We start from the raw sequence: 19,582 nt of genomic DNA, 5'->3' as shown, positions 1-19,582 counted from the left end.
GATTTTATCCTAATGGCTGTTGTGAAGCCGCAGCATTCTGGTGGAAGTTCCTGAGATGTGTGTGTGTAACCGAAAGTGTGTGTCCGTAAGACAGAAATTGTGTGTGTGTGTATATGAGGAAGGGAGAGGAAGAGAGGGGGGAGGGGGAGGGAGGGAGGGAGAGAGAGAGAGAGAGAGAGAGAGAGAGAGAGAGAGAGAAGGAGAGAAATAAATATATTGTGAACTCTGGATGATTAAGTTGGGATATGACCGCAGACAGTCCTTGACTTACCACCACAAGTGACCCCAAAATTTCTGTTGCTAAGTGAGACAATTGTTAAATGAGTGCTTCCCCACTTTACGACCTTCCTTGGTGTGGTTATTAAGCGAATCACTGCAGTTCAGTTAGTAACCTGGTTGCTAAATGAATCTGGCTTCCCCATGGACTTTGCTTGTCAGAAGGTCGCAAAAGGGGATCCTGTGACCCCGGGACAACCGTCATAAATACGAGTTGGTTGCCAAGCGTCTTAATTTTGTTCACGTGAGCACAGGGGAATGCTGCAACGGCTGTAAGTGTGAAAAATCAGTCACAAGTCACTTTTTCTAGTACTGTTACAACTTTGAACAAATGCTTGTAAGTCAAGGAATACCTGTATATGTTTTGATTCTTAGAAAAGCTTTGCCAACTGATTCCTAATGCTAATTTCTCATTGCAAGATGACTAAATGTGGAAGAACATGAAATAAAAATGAACATGAAATATGCCTGAATTTAACAAAGATTTGATTAACTGCAGAGGTCCAAATTAGGGACGATTATGAGACAATGGCAAATTTTAAAATTATTGTAAGCTATAAACAATAATTATTCTAATAGAATGAACAGTTAATTATTTACAATAAAAATTAAAATTAAAAAAAAATCAAAGTAGTCTTGGCTTTTACTTGGAGTTGATTATCATGGTTGCATCTTATCATTGTTTTGTATAAGATACAACAATTATCGCTATTGTATTGTACCTTATGATTTATGATGATGCATTTTATGATTATGATCATGCACCGGAGACAAATTCCTTGTGTGTCCAATCACACTTGGCCAATAAAGAATTCTATTCTATTCTATTCTATTCTATTCTATTCTATTCTATTCTATTCTCTACTGTATTCTATTGTACTGTATTCTATTTTCTATTGTATTCTATACTATATTCTATTCTATTCTCTTATGTATTCTGTTCTGTTATTTATTCTATTCTATTGGACAAGAAAGCCTTGGTGGAGCAGTGGGCTAATGCCTCCTTAAGTAATACCAGCTGCCTGCAATTAGTGCAGGTTCGCATCCCACCAGGCTCAAGGTTGACTCAGCCTTCCATCCTTCCGAGGTAGGTAAAATGAGGACCCAGATTGTTGGGGGCAATTAAGCTGACTTTGTAATAATGCCGCTTGGGTGTGTGTGTGAAAGCCCTAATAAGCAGGCATATACATAGAATGAAGGCTACTGCTAAGCTTGTAAGCCGCCCTGAGTCTTCGGAGAAGGGCGGGATATAAATGGAATTTTTAAAAAAAGTCCAGTTGCCTCATAAAAAAGCACCTTTCAGATATTCTATTGTATTCTATTCTATTTTCTAATCTATTCCATTCCATTCTGCTCCATACCATTCCATTCCATTCCTCTATTCTACTCTATTCTCATTCCATTCCATTCTATTCCATTCCATATTTTCTATTCTATTCTGTTCTATTCTATTCTATTCTATTCTATTCTATTCTATTCTATTCTATTCTATTCTATTCTATTCTATTCCACTCCACCCCATTCCATTCCATTCCATTCCATTCCATATTTTTATTCTATTCTACTGTACCTGTATTAACATGGCTTATGTTGTTATGTTACTGTTGCCTACAGATTGATTTCTAATGATTTGCTGATATGCCTGAAGATTAATTCTGTTTTCGCTTGTTGCTTTTCCAAACTACCAAAGAGTACTGAGATTACTTTTTTTCTTCTTCAAGAATTCCTTATTTTCCATGAGAACCATTTTTCCACTCCAAATATCTCCCTTATTTTTATTTCTGTCTTCAGAAGAAAACACCTCTTCCTTTTTCGCCCAGGGACGAAACTGTCAAAGGGTCGATGTGCAGCTATCTCTATCAAATGCTAAATCTTGAACTCGCATCTTAATTGTGGGAGAAAAAAATTACACCAAGTTACATACTGGATTGATTTCATCTTAGTGTACCAGATCGGCTTCAACCACTGTATGGGTTGTCCTCAACTTACGGCTATTTATTTAGTGACCATTCAAAGTTACAACAGCACTGAAAAAAATGACCATTTTTTATGACCATTCCTCACTTGGCGGTTGTAGCTTTCCCAGTCAGTTGATCAGAAATCGAATGCTTAGCAACTGGTATGTATTCATGACAGTTGCACTGTCCCACGTTCATGTGGTCACCATTTGCAACCTTCCATCTGGCTTCTGACAAAGCCAAATAAGGGAAGCCAGGTTGCTTAATCATGAGCACATGGTTCACTTAACAGGTCGTAACATGGGGCACTAAATAATTGATAAGCCACAGTGGCCGAGTTCATACAACACATTAAACCAGAGGTCTTCAACCTTGGCGATTTCAACTTGCAGAATTGGCTCCCTTAACGACCACAGTGCTTGCTTAATGACCGCAGCAGCCACTTAAAAGCTGTTTAATCCAAAAGGGCACCAGGGGCATGGGGAAAAAAATACATATGTGGTGGAGAAGATGTCCCTTAAAGTTTGATTCTTAAGCCAATACTGGCTCTTGATGGCCACAGAAATTTTCTGCTCTAAAAGTCCTTTTAAAAAAACCTCCTGGAGGTGTCCAGCACTGCCCTTAAAAAAGATGGCGCCAGCTCTCCACACCCACGCATGAAGATGGCGTCTTGCTATTTTGCCCGCGGTAGAAATGGCGGCGCTGCCGCCGCCGCCGCCGCCGCCACTGTGAACTGGCCCGCACCAAAGATGGCGGAAAGAGCCCCACTCCGCCAGCAACCAAGATGGAGAAAAGGGCAAAAAAAAAAAACCGCGGAAAAGGACCAGCGCTTCCGTTTCCCAAACCCTCTCCGTCCTTTCCCCCCCGAGGGCTGCAGCTGCTAGCTCGGACTTTCCCGGGCGTGGTGGGGACGAGGAAGGGTCTGAGGACCAGGCCAGATCGGGCTGGGCCTTTCAAACGCCGTCACCATGGCGACCGGCGGCCTCGGCCAATCGCGAGGCACTTCCGGCAACGTCGGCGCCGACACGTGGATCCAAGATGGCGGCCTCGAGGGCTCTGGTGAGCGGGGCGCCGGCCCTCGGGCCCTGCGGGAGAGGTCGGGGGAGGGACTGGGGTCTCGGGGGGGGGACTCTGGGGCGGCCGGGCCCTTCGGAGGAGGGCGAGGAGGGACTTTGAACCCCCTGTCAGGGGAGGGCCATCTCCCCCCCGCGACCTCCCCCCCGCGACCTCCTTCCCAAGCCAAGAGGGTCGCCTGGGCAGGGGGTCTCAGGGAGGGGTGTAAACCGCCCCCCGTCACAGGGGTGGCCCGAGGGTCTCCTGGGGGGGTCTGTTGGGGGTCTGTTAAGACACGGGAGGGGGAGCTGAACTCTTGGCTGGCTCCCTTCTGGGACGGGCAGGTAGTCCTCGACTTACAACCGTTCGTTTAGTGGCCGTTCGACGTTACAGTGGGCGCGGTTTTTAGTAAGGGGGGGGTCCCTGCTTGGGTGTCAAACGGGGTCCGTCCCCCCACCACCACCACCAGGGTGGGTCCAGATGGATTCTCGCCTCTTTTTTAGCACAAGCACTATATTTGGATTGATGACTGATGGATTATGTTGTTGATAGCTGCGAAGTCGTGTCCGACCCATCGCGACCCTATGGACAACGTTCCTCCAGGCCTTCCTGTCCTCTACCATCTTCTGGAGTCCATTTAATCTCAGGCCTACTGCTTCAGTGACTCCATCCAGCCACCTCATTCTCTGTCGTCCCCTTCTTCTCTTGCCCTCAATCTTTCCCAGCATTCGGCTCTTCTCCAGCGAGTCCTTCCTTCTCATTAGGTGGCCAAAGTATTTGAGTTTCAGCTTCAGGATCTGGCCTTCTAAAGAGCAGTCAGGGTGGATCTCCTCTAGGACTGACCGGTTTGATCGCCTTGCAGTCCGAGGGACTCGCAGGAGTCTTCTCCAGCACCAGAGTTCAAAGGCCTCCATTCTTTGGCGCTCAGCCTTTCTTATGGTCCAACTTTCACTGCCATACATTGCAACTGGGAAGACCATAGCCTTGACTATACGCACTTTTGTTGACAGGGTGATGTCTCTGCTTTTTAGTGTGCTGTCTAATTTGTCATGGCTTTCCTCCCGAGGAGCAAGCGTCTTTTAATTTCTTGGCTCCAGTCCCCATCTGCAGTGATCTTGGAGCCCAGGAAAATAAAATCTGTCACTACCTCCATTTCTTCCCCATCTATTTGCCAGGAATTGAGAGGGCCGGATGCCATGATCTTCGTTTTCTTAATGTTTAGTTTCAACCCAACTTTTGCACTCTCCTTCTTCACCCGCAACAAGAGGCTCTTTAGTTCTTCACTTTCTGCCATTACAGTGGTATCATCTGCATATCTTAGGTTGTTGATATTTCTTCTGGCAATCTTAATTCCAATTTTTGATTCATCTAGCCCTGCCTTTCTCATGATGTGCTCTGCATATAAGTTAAATAGGCAGGGCGACAGTATACAGCCTTGCCGGACTCCTTATATGTGCCATCAAATCATAGTTGGCTCTTGGTGACACATCTGTAGATTTTTCTCCGGGATGATCTGTCTGGTGGTCAGTCTCTTCTTCATTTTCCTACTACCTTTGTCAAAACTCTGGACTTCTCAAAGGGACTTGGTCTTGACACTGAATGATTATGTGCCGTCAAGTCACTGTCACCTCTTAGCAACTATATGGATCGATGTTCATATCACCTCCAGGGTCTTCATATTGATTGATTGGTTATTTTCCATCATTGACTCTTAGGAACCACATAGGTAGGTCTTTTCAAAGACAGATTCTCCAAGACAGTCTGTCTTCAACTTGTTCCTTTAGGACTTCCAACAGGGCCACTGAGTAACTGAGTCCCTCTCTTCATGGCTGGTCACCTTTTTCCTTCCACCATTCCCAACACTGTAGACTTCTCCAGAGATTGAGGCCTTCTGAAACCTCACATGGGTACAGCAAACAATCTTAGTAAAGATTTAACATTGTTAAAATAGGTTGTTTTTATGTTTCCAGTTATCTGCTGGTTATGTTATGATTACCTATCTGCATGTCCATTCACAATGTGTATTCTTAAAAGACTCATCTCATCCCGGACATTCTTTTTTTTTGAGCTATTGCCATCTGGCAGACGGTATGGGATAGTAAAAACAAACACAAATCGGCTGAAAAATAGTTTTTATCCCAGAGGTGTAACCCTATTAAATACCACTGTTTAGTGCAACATTGAGGTGCAATATTAGGGGCAGCACTGTGGTGAATAGAATGTGAAGGATGTGTGTATATAATGTACGTTCTCATTTGCGGTTTTGACTTGGGTGTAGTCTGCACTGTGGACAGCACTTAATTTTGTTGTGAGATACACACTGACAGTAAAGATATTCTACTTCATTCCATTCTATTCTATTTTATTCTATTGGATTCCTCGTGGTTGTTGTTGTTAGCTGCGAAGTCGTGTCCGACCCATCGCGACCCTATGGACAACATTCCTCCAGGCCTTCCTGTCCTCTACCATCTTCTGGAGTCCATTTAAGCTCGCGCCTACTGCTTCAGTGACTCCATCCAGCCACCTCATTCTCTGTCGTCCCCTTCTTCTATTGCCCTCGATCTTTCCCAGCATTAGGCTCTTCTCCAGTGAGTCCTTCCTTCTCATTAGGTGGCCAAAGTCTTTGAGTTTTAGCTTCAGGATCTGGCCTTCTAAAGAGCAGTCAGGATTGATCTCCTCTAGGACTGACCGGTTTGATCGCCTTGCAGTCCAAGGGACTCGCAGGAGTCTTCTCCAGCACCACAGTTCAAAGGCCTCAATTCTTTGGCGCTCAGCCTTTCTTATGGTCCAACTTTCACTGCCATACATTGCAACTGGGAAGACCATAGCCTTCCTCGTGGTACATTGTTTATATTATCTGTTTGTAAGTTCATTTTAATGCTTTCAGCGCTATCTTTTATTCTCTTTTAAGTTGTCATCTCTTTTAGAGCCTTTAGGGTAGATGAGTGCTTGGGATTCCCTGAACCTTATTCTTACAAATTGCTCATATCTAAAAGCGGCTGATTATTACATTGTTTACCCCCTCCCTTATTTTTGACAAATTTATTGTGACTATTTTAAGGTGTTCTTTTTTTTTACTTTTGTGTCTGTGGTGGGTAGAATGAATGTATGAGGAACTTTTTGCAGACGTCCGTTAAAGTAATTGGCATTTCAGCAAGATTACCTGTGGCTTTTATGTGAAAAGTGCAAGTTGTAAATACTCAAAATATCCAAATGCAGTTTGAACAGAGTCATGTCCCACAACTGGGATGGACAGTCTTTTAGGGGTTGGTAAGGCAAGAAAAATTCTCATTTTTCCTCTTCTCCAAGCCACAGAGGATGTGGCGGTGGTCATGATAGAAAAAGGGGTTTAAAAAAAAAAGTTGGCATTTGAACATTCCGGCGGCATGGGAAAGCTACATCCCACCACAGATTGCTCAGTGCAATCTGGAGCTTTCCACTTGGAATGAACAATTCTGCAGGAACAGGAATGAAGGAGTATGTATTAAAGATGTGGAAGTTCTTGTCAAATCAAATCACCCCAAATTTATTTTGTGAAGAGTTCTAGTCTGGAGAAACACACACACAAACACACACACACAAATGATGTGTTCCCGGAAGCACCAGTGTCTAAAGTAAATTGGTCTTCTCAACTTTTGAATTGGTTCTTCATGGATGGGAGGAAAAACTACAGGTATTCCTTAACTTATAACCATTAGCGCAGGGGTAGGCAACCTTGGCTCTTTTATGACCCGTGGACTTCAACTCCCAGAATTCCTGAGCCAGCACAGCTGGCTCAGGAATTCTGGGAGTTGAAGTCCACGGGTCATAAAAGAGCCAAGGTTGCCTACCCCTGTGGCTGTTCATAGTTGCAACAGCACTGGGGAAAAAAATGACCTGGGGCCCTTTTTTGCACGACCGTAGATCACATAATCCAAATCTGGACGCTTGGCAATTGGCTCGTTATCTATGACAATTCCAGTGTCGTTTGATCAGTTTTTACGGCCTGACAAGCAAAGTCAATGTGGGAACTCAGATTGACTTAACAGCCATTGTACTGCCTTAACAGCTGCAGCGATTGACTTAACTGTAGCAAGAAAGGTTGTAAAGCGAGCAAAACTCAATTAGCAACTGTCCTGCGTGCTCAGTCGTGGCCGTAAGTTGAGGACTACCTGTATTCTTGGGGGGGGGTGGTTTTCTGCATTGGTCCCACTCCTTCCTACCGCATTTCCCGTAAAATAAGACCTAACCGGAATACAAGCCCTAGTGTGATTTTTTTTCCAGGATGCTCGTAATATAAGCCCCGCTCCAAAATTAAGCCCCATTTAAGATCATCGGCCAGACAGACGCGTTTAATATTGTATTTTCCCCCAAAATAAGACCTAACTGGAAAATAAGCTCTAATACATCTTTTGGAGCAAAAATTAATATAACACCCGGTCTTATTTTCAGCGAAACACAATAGGTAGCCGGTTCCAGTTTGAATGAGTCCCCAACCTGTGGGCTGCTGGCACATAACCCCTCATTGTGCTAGCGCCATGGCCGCGGGGTGCAAAAACGGGCCGCGGGGTGCAAAAAACGGGGCGCAAAAATGGGCTGCTGTGCCATGGGGTGCAAAAACGGGCCACCGCTGCGCGTTAGGATGCAAAAATGGAACGACGTGCTTGGGGCGCAAAAATAGGACTGCTGCACCGCAGGGCACAAAAATAAACGATGCCATTCTTGCGCTGCGCCATGCAAGAACGGGGCAGGGCTAGTATCACATGGGCCTAGCCCTGCCCCATTTTTGGTGCGCGCGTGCTCGCGGCCCCATGCGTGCGTACACACGCATGTAAAATGCTTCCTCCAGTCCGCCGACCGACAAAGGCTGGTGACCTCTGAGTGGTAGGAACAATCAAGGCAGTAAGAGCTTCATGAGGTGCTTTACAACCCCTCCATGGGACCCCTGAATTGCTGTCAGGCATGAGGTATCAACAGTAGCCCAGGGAGTCCTCGAGTTACGACCACAACTGAGTCCAAAATTTATACGGCCATGTGAAACATTGGTTAAATATGAACCGTCTGGATTTGGATGGCGTGAGCCACGGGCAGGCCGAAGCGGTCGTAAGTGTGGGAAATCTGTCCTGAGTCTCTTTTTTTTTTCCAGGGCCGTAGTAACTTTGAGCGGTCACTAAGTGAGCCGTTGTAAGTCAAGGGCTGCACTGACGTGCAGGCCAAGCAGGAAATGCTCTCCGAATTGTGACAGCGGCGCCAATCCCTACAAGACACACAGCTCGCTTTTCAGAGAAGGATCCCAGTCAGCAATTTGGGGGATCTGCCTGATCCCTCGCCAGGGAGAACATGGTGTCATTATCGACCACAAGTGGTTTGCCCGTTGCGGTCCTGCCTGGATCAGGAAGCGTGAGTCAGGCCCTTTGTCACCCTGCCATGTCATCAGTCATTGCCTTGCACTCTGCACCGGTGTGCGTGTGTGTGTGTGCGTGCGTACCCTCCCTAGATGATTCTTTATTTTAACTTTATTTTCCATCGTGTCCTCTGCTTCCAAGGGGCACTGGATCCAGCCATGTAGTGCAGCCATTCACTTAGTGAGTCAAGCTCTTCTCCAAAGCCCCTGAAGGCAGGACAAGAAGCAACGGATGGAAACTCACCAAGGAGAGAAGCAACCTGGAACTAAGGAGAAACTTCCTGATAGTGACAACAATTAACCAGTGGAACAACCTGCCTCCAGAAGCGGTGAATGCTCCAACACTGGAGGCTTTTAAGAAGAGACTGGACGGCCATTTGCCTGAAATGGTACAGGGTTTCCTGCCTGAGCAGGGGGTTGGACTAGATGACCTCCAAGGTCCCTTCCAACTTTATTATTACTATTACTATTATTATGACTTGCCTTGTGTTAGCTTGGGGATTGGGGTCTACAGGTGAACAAACTGGAATGAAACTTTATCGATTGAGCCATTTGACCACATCAGAAGTATAAAACGAATGCAAATATACAAGTAGATCCGGGGGGGAAAAAAAAGGGAGAGAACACATTCATACAGATACTCCTCAACTTACGACCGTTTGTTTAGTGACTGAGGTTACAACAGCACTGAAGAAAGTGACTTATGACTGACTGGTTTTCACACATAAACGATGGCAGCGTCCGCATGGTTACCTGATGGCAATTCAGACGCTTGGCAACCGGCATGCGTTTATGACGGTCGCAGCGTCCCGGGATCCGGTGATTCCCCCTTTAGCGACCTTCGGACAAGCAAAGTCAATGGGGAAGCCACATTCACTTAACGGCTGTGTAATGAACAGCTGCAGCGATTCGCTAGCCGGCCGTGGCCAGAAAGGTCATAAAATGGGGGCACAACTCACTTAGCAGCCGTCTTATTTAGCAAGGGAAATTTGGGGCTACATTGTGGTAAGTCGAGGCCTACCTGTAATAAGTCATCTCGCCTGCAGTTGGCGTCAGTCTGATCTAGATATCTTCTCCTTTTTAAAAAAGGCCTTTGGTATAATGCAGTCTTGCTAGCGATGCGCAGGTTTGTTCCCTGCAAATGTAAGACAGTTCCTCCTCGGTGTCCCGTTATTTTTTAGTTTAATATTGGAAACCACGAATGTGCTTTTGTAGGGGTGGTTTGCAAGGGTCCCTGCCTCGCAGGAACAGGTGGCCTAGATATTAATATGTCCTATCCTACCCTATCCTCTCCTGTATTTTAATCTGTATTGTATTGTATTCTGTAATCTATTCTATATTCTGTTCTGTATTTATTCTATTCTATTCCATTCCGTTCTGTACTATTCTATTCTGTATTCTACTCTATTCTGCATTCTATTGTATTCTGTATTCTATTCTGTTCTGTTGTGTATTCTAATTGTATCTATTCTACTCCACTCCACTCTATTCCAGACATGTCAAACTCGCAACGTCTCGGAACTTTTTCCCCATTGCCGGCAATGAGGTGGGCGCGGTTTCTTTGTGACGTGTCCGGCCCATGGGCCGGCAGTTTGACACCCCTGCTCTATTCTATTCTATTCCATTCCATTCTCTATTCTATTCCATTCCATATTTTGTTTTGTTCTGTTCTGTTCTATTCCATTCCATTCTATTCCCTATCCCACAGGTCTGCAACCCGCGGCTCCGGAGCCGCATGCGGCCCTTTCAGCCGTCTCCTGCGGCTCCCAGTCCTCTGCCATGTGCAGTCCAAAAAAAAAGTGGGACTAAAAAAGTTCAACCAATCAATTCAAATATGCAGGGTAGGTGCATATCTCGCCTTGGCTCCACTGTTCAGTCAAACCCTATTCTGCGCATGCGCGCATGTACGCGCATGTGCACATTTTTTGCGGCTTCCAGTTTTTCCTTTTGTGAGGGAACCGGTTCCAAGTGGCTCTTTCACTGTTTCAGGTTGCTGACCCCTGCCCTATCCTATTCCATTCTATTCCATTGCATATTTTGTTCTGTTCTGCTCTGCTCTATTCCATTCCATTCTCTATTCTATTCCATTCCATATTTTGTTTTGTTCTGTTCTGTTCTATTCCATTCCATTCTATTCCCTATCCTATTCCATTCTATTCCATTCCATATTTTGTTCTGTTCTGCTCTGCTCTGCTCTATTCCATTCCATATTTTCTTTTCTATTCTATTCTATTCTATTCTATTCTATTCTATTCTATTCTATTCTATTCTATTCTATTCCATTCTATCCTTTATTCCTACATTCTATTCTACTATATTCTATTCTATTCTATTCTATTCTATTCTATTCTATTCTATTCTATTCTATTCTATTCTATTCTATTCTATTCTATTCCATTCCATTCTATCCTTTATTCCTACATTCTATTCTATTCTATTCTATTCTATTCTATTCTATTCTATTCTATTCTATTCTATTCTATTCTATTCTATTCTATTCTATTCTATTCTATTCTCAATGTATTTTGAAATGTAACCTATAACTTATATATAACTTCTTGAATTCCTCATGGCTTACAAAATTTACTACATATTTCCATCCTATGCATACCATAGTATTATGTGCTCCTTCTGTGTAACTTCATGACCGTTATCCAGGTGCTTTGTGCCATTCGCTAAACAAGTAGACTGGACCTTGAAGACGGTCCTTTTTTAGTCTCTCCTCCCTGTATCCTGAATAGAGGCCACTCTGGTGACAAAGCGTCTCCTTTTATGTTTTGACAGAGGCTTACGTGCCCCTTCTTCCTCTTGTGGCACGGGGTGAGTTGCTTCTACGTGCCAGGAGTGGCTCCCATCAATTTCCACCGGAACGCTCCTGTAGAAATCAAGGTAAGATGGCACCCAGTTTCATCCCCTCTACAACTTGACCCAGTTTAGAACCCTGGCCAAGTCTGATCGTGGTAGTTTGTCATCACCCCGAGAGAGAAAGAAAGAGAGAGAGAGAGAGAGAGAGAGAGAGAGAGAGAGAGATAAGAAAGAAAGAAAGAAAGAAAGAAAGAAAGAAAGAAAGAAAGAAAGAAAGAAAGAGAAAGAAAGAAAGAAAGAAAGAAAGAAAGAAAGAAAGAAAGAAAGAAAGAAAGAAAGAAAGAAAGAACGAGCAGGGGGTTGGACTAGATGACTTCCAAGGTCCCTTCCTACTTCTTCTTCTTCTTCTTCTTCTTCTTATTATTATTATTATTATTATTATTATTATTATTATTATTATTATTATTATTATTATTAAAGAAAGAAAGAGAGAGAAAGAAAGAAAGAAAAAGAAAAGAAAGAAAAAAAATTACACTTTCCTTTCTGCAGATGGCCGCATTTCTTAGAAGCGCCCCTACTAGTGTGGGTGAAAACTGGAGCATCCTGGGAGTATAACAGTCCCCATAGATCACAGGGGTGGGCTGCTCTTTCGCCTGCATTGCCAGAGGTGTTACATTCCTGCCAATTTTAGCGGTTGTAGCTCTGGTTACAGCATTGCTTTTATCTGATTTTTCTGACTCATGACAAGCAGCCTCACCTGTTAAGCCTTTCAAATGTTTTAATTGACGTGGGAAAAGGTGCTTTCAGCTGATAATCCTTTCACCTGCTTAGTTTCATCTTTGCTGCCCCCGGGAGATTTTACAGATTTTGACATGAAACTGTTTTTCTCCTGACTCACTGTAGTTGTAAGGCGAGTTTTGGGAACGGCATCTAAAATGAAAAGGAATACTGGATCATTATACGAATTGCAGAATAACAAGAGTTATTTCTGGTCTGTAAGTTACCTTACAGGGACGCTGTGGCTATGTGAAGGGTTTTGAGTGAATTTTCTTCAATCTGGCACCCTTCAGATGTGCTAGATTAGAGCAGGGCTTTTCAACCTTTTCACCCATTCTACCACTTTTAGGATATGGCAACATCCGAGCACCACCAGTCGCCTGGCAAGGTGTCAAAAACTTGATGACCAAAAAAAAAAAGAAAAAAGTGATGAAGTACAGGTAGTCCTCGACTTACAACAGTTCACAGTGACTGTTCGAAGTTACAATGGCACTGAAAAAAGTGCCCTCTGAGCCACAGCCAAGCAAGTCACCTGCCTGCCTGCCCGGCGGCGCTCTTCCTCCTGTCCGAGGTTTTCATTGTTGTGAGCATTTTTGAGGATTGGCAGCAGGGGGGGTGTTTGGTTTTTATTTCTCCCCCCCCCCTCTGCTGGGTGGTTGCAGCAGATTTTGGTCACTTCACATGACCCTGGAACACTGTGACCGTCATAAATATGAATCAGTTGCCAAGCATCTGAATGTAAATCACAAGACCCTGGAGATGCTGCAACATTCCAGCTGATCGGCGCTTCTTCTGGGCTCAGAAGTGCCAGGATCAATGCCGAGCTCCAGCTGGATCCTGGCGCTGATCCTGGCGCTTCCGCTGAGCCCTGACAGCCCTGCAGCTCCAGCCATTTCTCGCTCAGGCTTGTGCAGTGCTGCCACCAGTTCAGCTCATTCCCCTCCCCTGCTAATTTTCTAGGATGGCCGTGTACCACCTGCCAGGTGCCAACGTACCACAGGTGGTACCCGTACCACTGGTTGAAAAGCCCTGGATTAGAGCTTCCATCATTCCCGTTTGATCTATTTTTTTATTTTATTTTTTTCAATTTTAATTCCATTTATATCCCGCCCTTCTCCGAAGACTCAGGGCGGCTTACAATTTTAAAGCACAAATCAATGTGCTTAGCAGTAGCCTTCATTCTATGTATATGCCTGCTTATTAGGGCTTTCACACACACCCCCAAGCGGCATTATTACAAAGTCAGCTTATTGCCCCCAACAATCTGGGTCCTCATTTTACCTACCTCGGAAGGATGGAAGGCTGAGTCAACCTTGAGCCTGGTGGGATGCGAACCTGCACTAATTGCAGGCAGCTGGTGTTACTTAAGGAGGCATTAGCCCACTGCTCCACCAAGGCTCACTTAGGTGATTTTCTGGTTGTTATGGATGCTGGATCTTTCACAACTGGGTAGTTCTGTTCTCAGAATGTACCCACTAGAAGCGGAGGATATTTATATTTATATTTATAAAATTTTTATACCGCCCTTCTCCCGAAGGACTCAGGGTGGTGTACAGGGCAATAAATATTAAAAACTAAGTACAAAAGTTAAAAAACAATTAAATATTATGCCCGATATAAACAGTAATTAAAACCATGTTAAAAACCCAACCCTTAACCCATCAAACCAGGCCCGATTGCTCAAATAAATAAGGTTTTAGATCCCGCCGGAAGGAGCGAAGGTCGGGGGCCATCCGGAGCTCGACCGGCAAGCGGTTCCACAGGTCTGGCACGATATTGCCTATCCCTTTCAGTGTTTCAGCATTTTTGAATATATGCAATCAAATACTGGAGGAAGTTATATAACCAAAAAAAAAAAGCTTCTTTCAACATGTAAAAAAACAAGAAAAAAACTAAGGGAACGATTGGTCCATTAGTGGGGGAAAGTGGCAAGAATGTGAGAAGCAAGAGGGAGAAAGCAGAACTACTCAGCTCGTTTTTTTGCATCCGTATTTACACAAAGGGAAAAAACAGTCCAACCTATCAAAAACAGTGCCATTAAAAAACAGACTAGAAACACAAGTTAAGGTAGGCAAGAAAATGGTAAGTGAGCCAAGGTTGCCTACTGGTGACCTATACTACACCTGTGCATTTAGTTTTTCTGGCCTAAATGTAGAATCTTGCTTTTTTCACCATTGAATTTCATCTTGTTAGATAGCGCCCAGTGTTCGAGTCTATCCAGACCTTCTGTATTTTAAGCCTATCTTCTGGAGTGTTGGCTATTCCTGCCATCTTGGTGTCGTCTGCAAATTTGATGAGTTCCCCATCTATCCCCTCATCCAAATCGTTAATGAAGATATTGAAGAGCACTGGGCCCAGAACAGAGCCCTGGGGCACCCCACTACACACTTCCTTCCATGTAGATGCGGTTCCATTGAGGACCCCACGCTGAGTACGGCCTGTCAGCCAGCTACGAATCCATCTGGTGGTGATGCTATCTAACCCACGTTTCTCTATCTTATCAAGTAGTAGGTTGTGATCTACTTTATCAAATGCCTTACTGAAGTCCAAGTAAATTATATCTACAGCATTCCTCTGGTCCACTAGTTTTGTCACTTGGTCAAAGAATGCAATAAGGTTTGTCTGGCATGATCTGTTTTTGACAAACCCATGTTGGCTTTTAGTGATGACTTTGTTTGCATCAAGGTGTTCGCTGATTTGTTGTTTGATTATCTTTTCCAGAATCTTCCCAGGTATTGAGGTCAGGCTGATAGGTCTGTAGTTTCCTGGATCCATTTTTTTCTCTTTTTTGAAGATGGGAACTACATCAGCTCTCTTCCAGTCCTCTGGTAGTTCCCCAGTGCTCCAGGATCTTTGAAAAATATAGTTCAGTGGTTCTGAGATCACATCTGCCAGTTCCTTGAGTACCTTGGGGTGTAATCCATCTGGTCCTGGTGACAAGTTTGAAGACCCCTGCCATATGCAGTATGAGGCAATTTAAAAGCTCAGTAATTCCAACAATTCTGGGATTATAGGAAATATATACTAGCTTTTCTAACCCGAACACTTCTAGATGTATTTGAGTACAGCTGTTGCCACCCCGACATATCTCCTAATACTGTTTGTTTTACAGGCACATGATTGTTCAAAATTACAATGGAGGGGATACATATGACCTGGGTTATGGTAGGCAGGCAGAGAGATGATAGACAGACAGACAGACAGACAGACAGATAATAGAGAGGGGGTAGATGATAGAGGGGGTACGTAGAGAGATGATACAGAAGATAGATTATATATGTGTGTGTGTGTGTGTAATATGTGTGCGTGTGTGTTAGATAGACCTATAGATCAGATTAGACAGACAATAATGGTGCTCCCAGCCAAATGTCTGTATTGTTTTGTCTATAAAGAGACTTTATTTTGGGGGTGAAAGAAGGAGGATCAGGCATGATGTGTCCTTTGTCATTAGTTCTACTGGGATCCACTCAGATGTGAGGATTTGGGACCAAAGGCCTCTCTCTCTCTCTCTCTCTCTCTCTCTCTTTCTCCCAGGCTGTGAAACTCACCAGTTCGCGGACGCAGTTACCTTACGAGTATTACTCCCTGCCCTTCTGCCGGCCGGACACCATCAAATATAAAGCTGAAAATTTAGGTAATGCCCCAGTCCGCCTTCCCCTAGCATAGCCTTCCACCTGCCATATTGTACATGTGCTGGCACCTCTTGTTTGGCATCCCTGAAGATTGACAGCTCTGGGTATCTGATCTCCAGCACCACTTAGCAATAGCCCTTGGGCTTCTCTGAGCGGTTTACAGAGTCCGTCTATTTGCCCCCAACAATCTGGGTCCTCACTGACCTCTGAAGGATGGAAGGCTGAGTCCTTGAGCCGGTCAGGATCGAACTCCTGGCAGTGGGCAGAGTTAGCCTGCAATACTGCATTGAGATAGATAGATAGATAGATAGATAGATAGATAGATAGATAGATAGATAGATAGATAGATAGATAGATAGACAGACAGACAGACAGACAGACAGACAGACAGACGGAGGGAGAGAAGGAGGGAGATGGAGATGGAGATGGATGGATAGAGAGATGATGGATAGATGATGGATAGATGATAGATAAATGATATAGATGGATAGATAGATGATGGATGGATAGATAGATGATAGATAAATGATATAGATTGATAGATGATAGATAAATGATATGATAGATAGATAGATAGATAGATAGATAGATAGATAGATAGATAGATAGAGGAGTGGGGGTAGAGCAATAGCACTTGGGGTTATCTACCGCTTCACAGTCCTTTACAGCCCTCTCTGAGCGATTTACAGAGTCAGCCTGTTGCCCCCAACAATCTGGGTCTCTCATTTTATCGACCTCAGAAGGATGGAAAGCTGAGTTGACCCTGAGCCGGTCAGGATCGAACTCCCAGCTGCGGGCAGAGTTTGCCTACAATCCTGCACCTTAAGCTCTACGCCAGCAGGGCTTTGTGGAGAGTACTTAACAGTCGAATACAGATCTGCAAGACCTATTTAAAGGTCCTCGCGCTTTAAGGGTTTCCAAAGTTGCAAGAAAATCTGCCCGAGGATAGAATTTGGCTGGGCCAGGCCAGGGGGCGCTTATTTCAAACTGAGGAGTCCCGTCAAGTAAACGTTTTTAAGCGTGGAGCAAAATGTTGTCTTCTGAGCAATGGCAGGTCATTTGGGGTTTTAGGGATCCCGTGGGTGGGAGTAAGCGTGGCCTACTATAAGTTAAATCTACTCAAGGGAAATTGCTGTCTTTTCTCTGCCTCTCTGTGCTCTTGCACCAATTGCCCTGTGATCAGGATCCCAGAAATGTTGATTTGGCTTTAAGTACAGATACACAGGTGCATTTTAGTTATTTACTTAACTGACAAAATTTATAAACTGACTTATTTACAAATACGTCAAATATATTGGCAATTGTAACTGAGCGGCGTGGTGGCCAGGGGGTCTTCAAACTTGGCCCTTTTACGACGGGCGGACTTCAACTCCCAGAATTCCTCAGCCAGTGAGGAATTCTGGGAGTTGAAGTCCGCCCGTCGTAAAAGGGCCAAGTTTGAAGAACCCTGGATTACAGGGGCTGTTAAAAGAAAAAAATATACGTATAAAATGTATAAATTTATTTCAGTTTTATTTATACATTTATACATATGCAAGATATATATCTGCATTGCTAGCTTCTCTGTTTTGCCCCTAAGCCTTACGTCTCCGAATCGTTTTCTCCTTCCTCCCCGCCACCCCTGCCCTGCCTTGCCTACAGGAGAGGTCCTGAGAGGAGACCGCATCGTCAACACGCCTTTCGAGGTTTCCATGAACGTGGAAAAGAAGTGCAAGGTGTTGTGTCACGTCCCAAACAAGCCCGTGGTGTTGACCAAGGAGAGCAGCCAACTGGTGGTGGAACGGATCCAGGAGGAATACTACGTCCACCTGTGAGTTCTCCTGGCCTCAAAAGACGCAGGGTTCTGCCTTGCCTTCAGTGGGGGTCCCCAACCTGCGGGCTGCTGCCCATGACCGGTCCGTGGCCTATTGGCAACTGGGCCGCAGGAGGGGCTGGCTGGTGCACGCGCAGGCGCAGCCTCTCTCCCCCGAGCGTCGCGAGCATTGTGGCTGCTTGGGACCTCACTCCCACGAGCATCCTGCCCGTTCGGGGGCTCACACTGGCATCGTGGCTGTTGGGGGGAGGCCTCACTCGCACGAGCATCGGGACAGCTCAGGGCCTCACTCACATGAGCATCGGGGCCTCACACGAGCATCGCGGTCGCTTGGGACCTCACTCATCCGAGTATCGTGGTCACGTGGGGTGGCACATGAGCATCGGGGCTATTGGGAGCCTTACCCACATGAGCCTCGGGGCCGCCTGGGGCCTCACGTGAACATCAGGGCCTCACTCACATGAGCCTTGGGGCCTCACTCACATGAGCATTGTGGCTGCTTAGGGCCTCACGCACATGAGCCTCGGGGCCTCACATGAGCATTGTGGCTGATTGCACCCTCACATGAGCCTTGGGGCCTCACTCACATGAGCATTGTGGCTGCTTGGGGCCTCTCTCACATGAGCCTAGGGGCCTCACGTGAGCATCGGGGCCTCACATGAGCCTTGGGGCCTCACTCACATGAGCATTGTGCTTGCTTGGGGCCCTACATGAGCATCGGGACCGCCCGGAGCCTTACGTGAGCATCAGGGCCTCACATGAGCATTGTGGCTGATTACAGCCTCACATGAGCATCGGGGCCTCACATGAGCATTGTGGCCTCACTCACATGAGCATTGTGCTTGCTTGGGGCCCTACATGAGCATCGGGACCGCCCGGAGCCTTACTCACATGAGCATCGGGGCCTCACTCACATGAGCCTTGGGGCTGCTTGGGGCCTCACTCCCACATGAGCGCCGCAAGTGCTCTTGGCCCCACTTGCGCAAGCAGCAGGCACGCTTGCATGCGCCTGCCCCTCCCACAAAACCCTCCCCTCTTTCTCCCCTCTCCCCCCCTCCTGGAAAGCTTGGGGGAACGCTGCTTTGGAGCGGAGGGGAGGCAGTGGGTCTGACCCCCCAGGATTTGTCCCTGCAGCATTGCCGACAACTTGCCGGTGGCCACGAGGCTGGAATTCTACTCCAACCGCGAAGAAGAGGAGAAGAACAAGGACCGGGACCTCCAGTTTGAACATGGCTACCGACTTGGGTTCATGGAGAAGAACAGGGTAGGGGTACCAGGGACGTGTGTGTGTGTGCGCGCGCATGCACTTGAGGGGGCCTTTTGCTGTATCCCTTAATTCCAGTTATCCTCGACTTAGGATTCCCAAATTCTGGGACCAGAATTTCTCTGGCTAAGCAAGGAGGTCATTCATTGCACCTTACACCTTTTTTTTTTTTGCCGTGGTTCTTAAGCGAATCACGGCATTTTTTTAAGACAATCCTGCGGTCGTTAAACAAATCTGGCTTCCCCCATTGAGTTTGTCGGAAGCCGGCTAGGAAGGCCGCAAAGGGGGAATCACATGACCTACAAGTGTAGTAAGTACATGCCGCTTGCCAAGTGCTAAAACGTTGATCAGGCGACCCCGGGGAAGTTGTGACGGTCGTAAGTGTGAGGGCTAGCTGTAAGTAACCTTCCTACCCACCCCGGGTCCATTGCAACTTTGAATGGTCACTTAAAAGAGTTGTAAATCAAGGGCTGCCTGTATTGGGTGTGTTCTAGTCAGTATTTCCCAACGTTGGGCCTTTGAAGATGGGTGGACTTCAACTCCCAGAATTCCCTAGCCAGCTGGCTGGGGAATTCTGGGAGTTGAAGTCCACCCGTCTTCAAGCGGGCTGCTTCTCCCTTT

At 45.8% G+C, this 19,582-nt stretch overlaps 2 protein-coding genes across 4 annotated transcripts in view; both read left to right on the top strand.

Moving 5' to 3' along the window:
* CCM2L (CCM2 like scaffold protein) overlaps nt 1-2,966 on the top strand; it is a gene marked incomplete at both ends in the record, with an annotated part of 21,496 nt that extends 18,530 nt beyond the window's left edge. Inside the window, one exon of the mRNA XM_081323550.1 lies at nt 2,926-2,966. Coding sequence (XP_081179676.1) covers nt 2,926-2,966 — 41 coding nt within the window. The remainder of the gene's footprint in view (nt 1-2,925) is intronic.
* A 284-nt stretch (nt 2,967-3,250) lies between these two features.
* Nucleotides 3,251-19,582, top strand: part of TM9SF4 (transmembrane 9 superfamily member 4) — a 45,284-nt gene continuing 28,952 nt past the window's right edge. The window contains exons 1-5 of one of the 3 annotated variants that reach the window (XM_081323750.1): nt 3,251-3,293; nt 11,455-11,559; nt 15,787-15,886; nt 17,526-17,694; nt 18,832-18,961. In XM_081323750.1, coding sequence (XP_081179876.1) covers nt 3,273-3,293; nt 11,455-11,559; nt 15,787-15,886; nt 17,526-17,694; nt 18,832-18,961 — 525 coding nt within the window. In that variant the 5' untranslated portion in view covers nt 3,251-3,272. Of the gene's footprint in view, nt 3,294-8,692; nt 9,060-9,563; nt 9,676-11,454; nt 11,560-15,786; nt 15,887-17,525; nt 17,695-18,831; nt 18,962-19,582 lie in introns of those variants that run through there. The other 2 variants (XM_081323751.1, XM_081323752.1) reach the window with 2 other exon arrangements.

This window comes from Vipera berus (genome assembly GCF_964194415.1).
Source record: "Vipera berus genome assembly, chromosome: 3".
NCBI lineage: Eukaryota > Metazoa > Chordata > Lepidosauria > Squamata > Viperidae > Vipera > Vipera berus.
This window is presented reverse-complemented; position numbering and strand designations above follow the sequence as displayed.